This window comes from Dromiciops gliroides, chromosome 6, assembly GCF_019393635.1.
Source record: "Dromiciops gliroides isolate mDroGli1 chromosome 6, mDroGli1.pri, whole genome shotgun sequence".
In the NCBI taxonomy this organism is placed as follows: domain Eukaryota; kingdom Metazoa; phylum Chordata; class Mammalia; order Microbiotheria; family Microbiotheriidae; genus Dromiciops; species Dromiciops gliroides.
Genome location: NC_057866.1, coordinates 16,242,642 through 16,254,251, shown reverse-complemented (window position 1 = coordinate 16,254,251; position 11,610 = coordinate 16,242,642). Strand labels below are relative to the sequence as shown.

The 11,610-nt window shown below is 43.4% G+C and overlaps 1 protein-coding gene across 1 annotated transcript; it reads right to left on the bottom strand.

Annotated features, from left to right (window-relative positions):
• Nucleotides 1-455: 455 nt before the first annotated feature.
• On the bottom strand, nt 456-11,098 carry LOC122730593 (glycine N-acyltransferase-like). The gene is made up of 6 exons (XM_043969771.1): nt 11,044-11,098; nt 10,691-10,788; nt 6,239-6,346; nt 5,949-6,075; nt 4,864-5,038; nt 456-1,261 (listed from the first exon to the last, which is right to left on the bottom strand). Exons 2-6 carry the CDS (start codon nt 10,766-10,768, stop codon nt 781-783), a joined length of 969 nt encoding a protein of 322 aa, XP_043825706.1. The 5' UTR covers nt 10,769-10,788; nt 11,044-11,098; the 3' UTR covers nt 456-780.
• Nucleotides 11,099-11,610: the final 512 nt, after the last annotated feature.

Below are 11,610 nucleotides of genomic sequence, written 5' to 3'. Positions count from 1 at the left end.
CCTCTGCTCCAAATATATATTATAATATATAACATAATATATAATAAGCTTCCACACTCAGTTTGAGAACAGTTTGTGGCTGAAGCAGACTCATGGTGGAAGAGTTGAAGAAGAACATGACCAGGCTGGAACTCTAGGCTAGATAGGCCTTTTCTTAACTTTCTGAATTCCACGTAAATACCTGGTATGCTTTAATAAATGCTTAATGCCCAAAGACTGGTGCTAAAGCTTCTAATTTAAGGTGACCACATATTTAGATTTTAAACATCACAAACCAGAAGGGCAGGTATTCACTGTTTTTTTGTGTTTTTGTTTTGTTTTGTTTGCAGGGCAATGAGGGTTAAGTGACTTGCCCAGGGCCACACAGCTAGTGTCAAGTGTCTGAGGCCAGATTTGAACTCAGGTCCTCCTGAATTCAGGGCCAGTGCTTTATCCACTGCTCCACCTAGCTGCCCTTTTGTTTTTGTTTTTGTTTTTGTTTGTTTCGCAGGTATTCACTGTGAAGCCTCCTAGACGTGCTCCAGCCCCCCACCCCCTTATAGGTGCTCAGCATCTCCCAGGGACCTCTAAATTCCCTCTTAACAGAAACATCATGTGAGGGTAAAAAACAGCTGGAAGAGAAAGAGAGCCAATCATCTTGTTTTCAAGATAAGGTTTGCACAAGGAAATCAGTGTGTCCTACTTAAGTCTGATGTTCTACAACAAGCGGCCTGTCAAAGATACTTAACACTCCCTCCATCCACATTCCCAGATTCCATGGAGTAGGAGCCCCTGCCCTGCTCAGGAGGAGTTGGAGCCCCTGCTCCCACTGCCACCCTCACTCCCGCTTTTGCTTTCTCTCTCCTTGGGTGTGGGGTCCCTGAGGGGCTCACAGTTCCACTGTTGCCACTGACAGGGTGCATGCCTATGATTCATGCTCTGGCTTATGTGATTCATGGTATGATTGTCCTTGTCAATGTGGGAGTACATAGGATAGCCCAGTTTGTCCAGAGCCTGGATCTGGTGGTAGATGACATGGGTGATCAGGCCCAAGCCCCGGTACTTGGGCAGGGTTCCAGCCATCCTCAATTCTCCCGTCTGGTCCATGAGGTCCCAGGACACTGGAGTCCCCTCCGGCCCCAGCAGACAGTAGCTGGGGAAGTGCTGGATGCAACGCTGGATGAACTTCAGGCTCTTCTCATTTCCCCCAAAACTCCAGAGGCTGTTTACTAATGAGGCATGCTCAATGTTCAGGGAGGACATCTTAAATATCCCCATGTCTCTGTTGAAGAAAAAGAGAAAACTAAAAATCACTGACTGGTTGAGCATACTAGGCTGATTGTAGATCATGTAGCCCCCACCATAGCTACAGTACAACATAAGTGCAAACCTCCAGACACTGGCTAGCTGTGAGGCCTTGGGCCAATCACTTGAACTCTCTGGGTCATGCTTTCCTCTTCTGTTCTCTTATGTGGGATAACTCTAATAATTAGAAAGTTTTTCTTTATATTGACCTGAAATCCTCCTCTTGTAGCTCGCGTCCACTGGACTGGGTCACCTCTAAGGTTCCTTCAGACTCTGGTTCTAGGATTCTGGAGAACAGCTTGTCCCATGGTCCCTGAGAGCTCTCCCCATCTCCCTCACCATTACCTTTTATTTTAAAACCCCTTACTTTGTTCAAGGTGCAGATCAAGTATGCCTCACAAACTAGAGAAAGTGGCAAGCCTGAGAAACAGCCCAAAGTTCAGCTCCACACATCTCTCCCCTGTGCTGTTTGTCTTCTATAATATTATAATATATAATATTATAATCCAGTCTCAGCAGAGCACACAGCCTCATTGGGCTGTTTTTGTTACTGTCGGCTCCCCTTCCTTCTCTGTTTCTGCCCCATTCTTCTGGCTTCCTAACAATAGTTTGGATTTCTTTTCTAGCTCTCAGATCCTTTTTCTCACTCTTTTTTTCCCCTCTTGAAGCAGCACCATTCTTTCTAGGAACCCTTCATTCTCTCTGACAAGTCAACGTGAAGCATTAGTCAAGCCCCATTACCTTTTCTTTCAGGCAGAAGAAAAACGCATCTTTCATAGATATTTAGTTGTTACTTAGCACCCACAGAAACAAAAATAGTGAATTCTCAGGTCAGATACTGAGTTCCTTCATCCAGAGACTCTGGGATGAAATTCCACCTGATGCTACTTGGACTAGTCAACTTCCAGGGGCTTTAGTTTTCTTATCTGTAACATTCTGGAGATGAACTCCTGTTCAGCTCTGAGTTGGAGTTGATAGCCCCTAAGGGGCCCTTTCCTATTCTGAAATTCTGTGATTCTTGTGGTTAACTGTAGCAGCAAACTGTTTGCTCTACGCTGGAGATCTGTGGCTGAGGGTCTTAAGTAAATTGCCTTATTTATAAAAGGCTTCCCTATCTCTTTTTCTTCCCTGCCTCTTCAGATGACCTCAGGGATCATATTTCTATCAATGCTCCAAGGTAAAAAGAAACAACTCTTAGCTAAATGTACCTTTATTTCCTCATCTGTAAAATAATAATAGCACCTACCTCCCAGAGTTATTGTGAAGATGGACTGAGATAATATTACCTTAATAATAATGAGCCTTGGGGAAGCTAGGTGGTGCAGTGATTAAAGGACCAGCCCTAGATTCAGGAAGACCTGAGTTCAAATCCAGCCTCAGACACTTGACACTTACTAGCTGTGTGATCCTGAGCAAGTCACTTAACCCTCATTGCCCCACAAAAATAATAATACTAATAAAAAGCCTTAAAACATTCTATCAAAGCTAACTATTGGTATAGCTTAATGGATCAGTGAAGTTCTCTATGTTTTTTGTTGTTGAGTTGTATTCAACTCTTCATGACTCCTTATGGGAGTTTTCTTGGCAAAGATACTAGAGTGGTTTGCCATTTCCTTCTCCAGATTATTGAAGAGATGAGGCAAACAGGGTGAAGTGACTTGTCCAAGGTCACACAGCTAGTAAATGTCTGAGGCCCAATTTGAATTCAGGTCTTCCTGACTCCAGGCCTGATGCTTTTCCACTCTATCCACTGTGCTACCTAGCTGCTTGGCTATTCTTATCTGCTAGAGGGTGTTCTGGAGTAGCATAGTATATTGGTAAGAACACTACATTGTGAGGCAGAGATATCTGGTTCAAATCCTGATTCTTTTGTTTACTACTTGTGTGACCTTGAGCAAGTCACTTAAGAGAATTTCCTCAACAGTAAAAAAAAAAAAAAAAAGCTTTCACTACATGGCTCTAAATGAGGGCTTCTTAAACTTTTCCACCTGGTGACCCCTTTTGCCCAAGAAATTTTTATTCAAGCCTGGGTATAGAGGTATCTAAAATAGCTATACATGACCTTTTTCTGTGGCCACATTTTTTTTTTTTTTAGTGAGGCAATTGGGGTTAAGTGACTTGCCCAGGGTCACATGGCTGGTAAGTGTTAAGTATCTGAGGCCAGATTTGAACTCAGGTACTCCTGCCTCCAGGGCTGGTGCTCTATCCACTGCGCCACCTAGCTGCACCCTGTGGCCACATTTTTTGAAACACCTCCCCCCCCCCAACATTCAGTTACCCACAGTTTAAGAAGCTAGGCTATAAATGGTTGATTTTATGGAAATATAACTTCTAAATACTCTGGCCTCCTTTTCTCTCCTCTCCTTTCACTTGCTAATATGGTCGCTAGGGGGAGCAGTGGTTCCTGATCTATATCTTGTCACTGGACCCAGATGGATCTGGAGTAAGACTCGTGACCTTGCACAGCCCTCCTTCACTTAAATCCAATTTACTGCAAGTTATGATGTTGCCCTGATATCATGACCCTCTTTGAGAATGAAGAACAAACAACAACCACGACATCTGATACTGGTGTGTGTGTGTGTGTGTGTTTGTATGTGTGTCTGTGATCTTTGAAATACCCCTGTGTCAGTTTCCCCTGACAGGGTACCAGTGGGTTTCCTTGAATTTGATCATAAGCATGTTCAAAAGAGGGTAGGTGGGCTTTGCAAAGCACCGTGTCCTTTTGGCATTACTTGAGCCTGAGATCTCAGACGGTCACTCTGGCTCATGACAGTGTGAAGCTCTTTGCCTTTTAGAAGCTGATTGTGTGGAAGAGGGGTACAGCACCAACATACACAGTTTAATTATTATCTTTGGGTAGATGGGTCCTAATTCTACAAGCCAGGTCTTTGTCTCTCTCTCCTGAGCTCTCATATGATCATCTGCTCATTGGGCATTTTTAAGACCTCAAACTGAACATGTCCAAAACATAATCTTTATCTTTCCCCTTAAATCTATCCAGCTTCCAAACTTCTCTGTTTTAAAAGGGAGTAAACATTTATATGGTGCCAGGTCCTATGTTAAGAGGTGTTTTTACAAATATGATCTCATTTGATTCTCATAATGACCCTGCAAGGTAGGTGCCCTTCTGCTATTATCCCCATTTTAGAGGTAAAAGGACTTGCCTAGGGTCATACAGCTAACACTTGTCTGATTTAGTCTGATGTCTTCCTAATTCCAGGCCCAGTGCTCTATCCTCTATGCCACCTACCTGCCTGGAGTCACCTAAGGACATAACCTTGGGGTCCTAACTCCTCATTCTCCCTCAACCCACATATTCAGAACAGGAGAAGCAAATTTCTAGCACTTACAGAAGCACAAGAATAGCAAGGGCTGGACAGCCACTGCTTTGGTTTTTACCATGCTAGAAGTTCTCACTTGAATTAGATGGGCACAGGGTTTTTTCAACTCTGAAATGGAAATCAGTGGGAAAACAGAATTTGGCATCTAAAAATCCCCTTTCGAGCCAACTAGACTGGAACACATCTTCTGTAGAGTAAGGAGAACCTGGTATGACTCGGCTTTTAGACAACTTACATGTCTTTTTTTGGTTTTTCAGTTTTGGTATATGATTCATCCACATTTTGCTGGGAAGGCGCATGCCTTTTCATTGTTTCAGAAATCAAAAAGAGATTGCGGTTTGTCATCTTGACCTGGACTGATTTTTCCTCTGCAACATTATTTATCACCTGGTTTAAACCAGACTGTAAACCTATAGGAGAAAAAAATATGAAAACAAAAACTCCATGAGTGATTATTCAAACACAGGGGAGAGATATTATCAGCAGAATTAATGTTGGAGGAAAAGAGCAGCATGTTGTCTCACAAAGGGATCCTAGACATCTGGGGACATGGAATTGGCTCCTGAGGTTGGAGGTGAAGACATTGGACTAGGAAGAATCACAGGCTCTCAGGATCAGATGGGACTTCAGATTGCATCTCTTTCCACTCATACATACCTGACTGGGTCCTCTCTACACCATCCCCAACAATGACCCTTCAGCCTCTGCTTCAAGACCTCCAGTGATGGCTACCCCTCACAGAAGCCCCTTCCCTTTTTGGACAGCTCTGATTGTTAGGAAGTTTTCCCAGAGATGAAGCAATGTTTGCGCTCTGATGATAATTCTGTCCCCAGGGTAAGGAAGAATCAAGTGTATTCCACATGCTAGCCCTCCAAGTACTTGAAGACAACTCTCATATCGTACTACCACCTCCAACCCCAACCCAGACTTTTTCTTCTTCAAGCTACATATCTTCAGTTCTCTCAACCAGTCCTTGTAATGGAATGATTTCAAGGCCCATAGCTAACCTGTTCTCCCCTCTCTACACACGCTCCATCTTGCCAATATCCTTTCAAGAATGTGGAGAACAGAACTGAACATAATACTTGAAGTGTTGTGTGGCCAGGGTGCTATCACTCCCTTAGTCTTGGGCATTATGTCCTCCTTGTTGCAGTCTAAGATCACCTTAGCTTTTGGGGCTGCCATATTGCCCCCTAGATTCATGTGGAGTTTGCAGCCCTTAGAAATGAGAAAATCTGACAGAGCTGAAAGTCAGCTTTGTAAAATGACAACTGGAGAGGACTTTATTGACTGGTTAATGCAAATCCTTGGCATTCTTACCTTGAATCTGCAGGTGTTGCTTCCAATTAATGACATCTGAAGACTTGAGGACTTCCTGACAATTCTGGAAATCCTTGGAATAAACTTGGTAGGTGTTGGTGTAGTGATCTAAATCATCCGTCAAGTTCTGAGCATGGAAAAAAGGAAAGAATGACAGTGACCAACATGCGGGAAGGAACTGGGGCATTGGGTAAAGTTGTTGACCAGGTAATGCAAGCATTCTAGCTTTGCCACTGGTGAAGTGAAGGGGTATGAGCTCAGCCCCTATGGAGATAAAACGAGTGGTTTACCTGCTCTTGAGGCCGGACGACGACAGTTTTAAAATCTGGCCACCTGTCCACCAACACCTCCAGGTTGAATGGATTTCCCTGGTTCACATGGAACACGGTGCCATAAACCTGTAGAGGCAGCCCAAAGAAACCAGAAAGTCAGTCAATTGGGCAACGGTGACAAAATCAGTTGATAAACATTTATTACATGCTTACTAGTCATTGTGCTAAGTCCTGGGGATACAGAGAAAGGTGAAAGACAATCCCTCCTCACAAGGAATTCACTGTCTAAAGAGGGAGATGATGTGTAAACAAGCAATATACAGGATAAAGAGGGCATGGGAGAAAGAAGGCACTGGGGTTAAGAGGAATCAGGGAAGGCGCACTGGAAAAGAGGAAATTAAGTGGGAACTTGAAGGAAGTCAGGAGGAAGACATGAGGAGGAAGAGCATTCCAGTCAATAGGGGACAGCCTGGAAAAATGCCTGAAGTCTGGAAATGGAGTCTCTTGTTTGAGGAACAGGGAGATCTCAGAATACATGGTAGGTGGAAAGGAGAAGAATTGGGATGGATGGGGATGAGGTATGAGGAGACTGAAGAGGAGCATCAGGTTATGAAGGACTTTCTATGTATGAAACTGGAGGGGTTAAGGAACCATTGGAGTTTACGGAGTGACTTGGTGACATGATCAGACTTTCATTTAAGGAAGCTCACTTCGATAGCCAAGTGGAACATGGACTGCAGTGGGGAGACTTGGGGCAGGCATACTGACCAGCAGGCTATTGCAATAGTCCAGGGGGAGAATGAGTGAAAGCATAGTAGGTACTGGAAAAGGTGACCAGGGAGGGAAGTTAATGGATTTGGCCCAAGTCACATAGATCCCAAGTAGCTGAGCCCAAACTTGAACTCAGGTCTTCTGAGTGAGTCTGATGCTCATTTCTGCTACACAACCCATTTTAGGTTGCATTTTGTAGGTGTGACCTGTGTTTTGGAGAGGGGGTTGTGTTCAACTGAGAAGCATTTCCTAAACACCTGCTCTTCGTCAGACACTGAATTGGATAAGAGGCCTCAGAGCAAGGCAGAGCAAGCAGATCCCCATAGTACAAGGAGGAAGCTCTGAGCTCAGAGGACTTGTCAGTGGTCTCACAGCTTGGAAGGGTGAGAGGTCCCTTATGAAGGCTAGTCCAACACTTGCTGCAAGGACTTTTTGATTGCCACCTCTGAAGACGCTTGAGGGGAGCAGAGGGGAAAGGTAAGCACTGAACTGGTGGATCCACTTCAGTTCAACGCATAAGCACCTACTATGTGCCAGGCACTGGGGATACAAAGTCAAAAGCGAAAGGATCTCTATTCTCATGGAGCTTATATTGTCCTGAATCATTAGTAAGAATACCTTGCTTTTATATAAATTTACAGAATACCATAGATGGAAGAGACTTCAGCCGTCATCTTGTCCAGAGGTGTCAAACACCGAGGCTGGGTGTTAGTTTGGTTTTCTAAGCCAATAAGCCTCCACAGGGATTGAATCCTTATGTATGACTTAGTGGCTCTCATTTCTATTTTAGTTAGAAATCCGTGATCTAGTCCAACCTATCGTTGAATCAATCAACCACCAGGCATTTATTAATCACCTACTATGTGCCGGGCATTGCTCTCAATGGGGAAGAGGGAGAGAATGAAAATCAGAACAGTAAAAACAAAACTTATTATACACATTTTTAAAAAAGCAAGCTGTCCATAATAAAGACTTGCAGTTTCATATTATCTTTTCTCTTATGAATATGAAAATGTCCATTCTGTTTGGTGTTGGTTAAAGTCAGGATTTAAAAAAAATAAAAATAAAGCAAAATTATGGGGTTGGAGTAGAAGAACTATGAATTCCTTTTTACCCATAATACCTATGATCTAGGGTTCTTGGATGATGTACCAAAGAGAGTGGAAGCAGGTCATATGTCTGTGAAGGGGGAAAGGAGGAGGAGGGAAGGAAGGGAAGAGAAGGGAAGGGAAGGCAAAGGAAGGGAAGGGAAGGGAATAAGTATTTATTAAGTACCTTCTAGACACCAGGCACCATACTAAGTGCGTTTATAAATATGATCTCATTTTCTCCTCCCAACAAATTCTGAGGGTAAGTGCTATTCTGTTATTATCCCCATTTGACAGTTGAGGAAAATGAGACAAACAGAGGTTAAGTGACCTGCCCAGGGTGACACAGCCAAGTAAGGCTCTGGGGTCTCATTTGAACTCAGGTCTTCCTGACTAGAGGCCCAGAGTTCAATGCACTGTGGCATCACCTAGCAGTGAGAAATTCCAAAGTGAGCACTTGATTGTAAACTTCATTTGGCCAGGGTGAAACTGGTCCAGGAATCTTTAGATATTCTCTTGGAGGAGGGAGGGAATTCTTTGGGAGGGGATTGCCTTGTAGTCAGTTAGGACTAAATGGAGGCAAAGGTGGAAGTGATCCAGGCTACGACAGAAAGGATCAACAAAAGAACTCTTTGTAATGTGACGTCTCAGATGTCAGAAAAGTCTATTCTTAGCCACTGAGAGGGATTTATTTTGCAATAAGTTGATAAGTCAAGTCTTATATAATTGGGGATTCAAAGTCTCCAAAGACCAATCACACACAGGAGGGAAGAATTTTCTTAACTTGTCCAAGGCAACCTGATTGTTAGGTTTGGGAGTACTGAAGACAAGTATTCAAACTCCATCTCCAACAGTACATGGGGCGAATAAGTACTATGCTAACCTCTCTGAGTCTTAAGCAACCTCCTAGGACTTAGGATCAGGTGATAGAGAGGTTTCAATTTTCCTGATAAGGAATTCTCATGCTTGGAGCCCTTCACCCCCACCCCCAATTTGTTTTATTTGTCATCAGAGGATCCTAGACCATAGAACTTGAAAGGAGACCTACAGGTCATCATAACCCAAACCCCTCATTTTACACATGAGGAAACTGAGGCCCAGAGAGGTAGCAATTTGCGTAAGAATACATAGCCACGAAATCATGAAGCTTAGATGTATTCTGCCCGGGGGCACAAATTCCCTTCTCGGTTCTTGCTTCTAGAAAGGAACTGAATGGAATTCATCCAGAATCTGTGGGTTCAAGCCTTGATTCTTCCACTTACTACCAGGGGAGACAACATCTACACATTAACAGCTATTAAAGTTCAAAAGTGCATTAGGACTTTTAAGCTTTGATAGCTAGAACTAAGGCTTTTGGAATGCCCTAATACATACATACATACATACATACATACATACATACATACATACGTGTGTACAGACATATACACATATACATACACATATAAATATATACAGATATACACATACAATATTGGTACATTCTATTATATATAATGTAAATATATACATATTTAATATCTATTATATTACATAAAGTATATTCTATATAGATAACATCAGCACATCCATACTATATACACAATAACTACACCACAGTTTGGGGAGGGAGGTCACCAACAGCTGGGAGTTGGGGTTAGGAAAGGCCACATGTAGGAATTCTTAATTGGTTGTATGTATATGTATATGTATGTGTTCTGGACCACTTGGACAGTGTTTAATGAAGCCTCTGGACTCCATCACAAGACTATGTTTTTAAATACATAAAATATATAGGGTTGCAAAAGAAACTAATCATATTGAAATAGTTGGGGCAGCTAAGTGGCGCAGCGGATAAGGCACCAGCCCTGAATTCAGGAGGACCTGAGTTCAAATCTGACCTCAGACACTTGACACTTACTAGCTGTGTGACCCTGGGCTTAACCTCAATTGCCTCACCAGAAAACAAACAAACAAACATATTGAAATAGTTATCAAACTGTTTTTAAACACAAGTTCATGAACCCTAGGTTAAGAACTCCTGACATAGAGAGCAGTATTTGAGCTGAGTTTTAGAGGAAAGAGGAGATTCCAAAAGGAAGAAGTGAAGAGGGAGGAGATAGTGGGAGTCAGGACAACTTGTGAAAAGGGATACAGTTGGGATGGAGTTGGGAGATGGAAGAGGACCTGTCCTATGTGAAGAATATAAGGCTGACCAATGTGACTGGAATGCCAAGTGTATGGAATCAGTCGGCCAGTCAAAAGGCATTTCTTATGGGCTAATTATGGACTAAGAATTGTGCTAAGCACTGGGGAAGAGAAAGGTAAGAAAGGCTTCATATTTTGAAGGGCTTTCATTGCCAAACGGAGAAGTTTATATTTGATCCTAGAAAGAGTCGAAGGCTGGAGGTTACTGAAGAGTGAGAAATGACACGCTCAGATCTACATTCTAGGAAAATCTTTCTGTCGTCTCTGCGGAGGAAGGCTAAGAGAGAGGAGAGAAGGCAGTTGCCACAGTCCAGGGGAGAGGAGATGAGTGACTGAACTAAGGCACTGACTGCACGAATGGAGAGGAGGGAACATACATGAATGATGGATGTGGTTGAAGTAGGGAGTCAGTGCTCATGCTTACCTTTATAGATTCAGGAATGTCCCTCCTCAAGGCTCTCTCCAGAGTCTGCAGCATCTGGGAGCTACGGAGGAGAAGCATCTTGGGCAGCCGTCTGAGGACTATCAGAAAGGGAAGAGGGAGAGACACAGGCAGAAGTGTGTAAAAAGAGAGCTATGTGGATGTGTCCGGGCTCCCCTTTAACCTTGCTCAATGAAACTTCAGCTGGAGGATGCCATGCCACAGCTTCCTCTTGCTCCCTCTGCTCATGGGTGGCCCATAGGGCTCTAAGGTACCACCACTTCTCTCTGTGGACCAATGTCCCAAACTCAGGCTCACATCTAAAAGAACACAATGTCTCCTTTGCTCCCACTCACCTGTTCCTGTTGCTGCTGCTCAACCTTAGCATACCAAAGTCCAACATATTTAAAAGGGACTTTGCTAGGAAACCAGAGAGGGGAACAGGCATTTGGTAACTGGAGGAGGGACTGGGAAGGAGATAGTTACACATTAACAGTTTGAAAGATTGTTCCAGGCCTTTGGCCAGCTCCAAGACCTTGGCCAGTTGCCTTAACTCCATCTTTCTATTAAATTTTGCTTCTCGGTTTGCCCTTGGTCGCAGTTCCAAAGGCCTTGGAATAGGTTGGACCATTACCTTTCACCATCTTGTAGAATTTGCCTAATAATAATAACAACAATAACAATAATAATACCTGACCCTTATGTAGCACTTTATGGTTTACAAAGCACTTGACATAAATTGTCTCATTTGCTCCTTATACCCAACCTGTGAGGTGAGAGCTGAAGATGGCATTGGATCCCTTTTATAGACCATAGCTCATAGACCGAGAGCTGGAAGGAACTTCAGAGACCATCTGGTCCAATGCCCTCATTTTGCAGAGGAGGAAACTAAGGCCCAGTTTGAGGAAGTGACTTGTCTAAGG

Coding starts and splice junctions, on each gene's coding strand:
- LOC122730593 (XM_043969771.1), bottom strand. CDS start 10,768: ATGCTTCTCCTCCGTAGCTCCCAGATGCTGCAGACTCTGGAGAGAGCC. Junction 6,347..10,690: donor ACATTCCTGAATCTATAAAG/GTAAGCATGAGC, acceptor CTGCCTCTACAG/GTTTATGGCACCGTGTTCCA. Junction 5,039..5,948: donor GCAACACCTGCAGATTCAAG/GTAAGAATGCCA, acceptor TTTCTCCTATAG/GTTTACAGTCTGGTTTAAAC.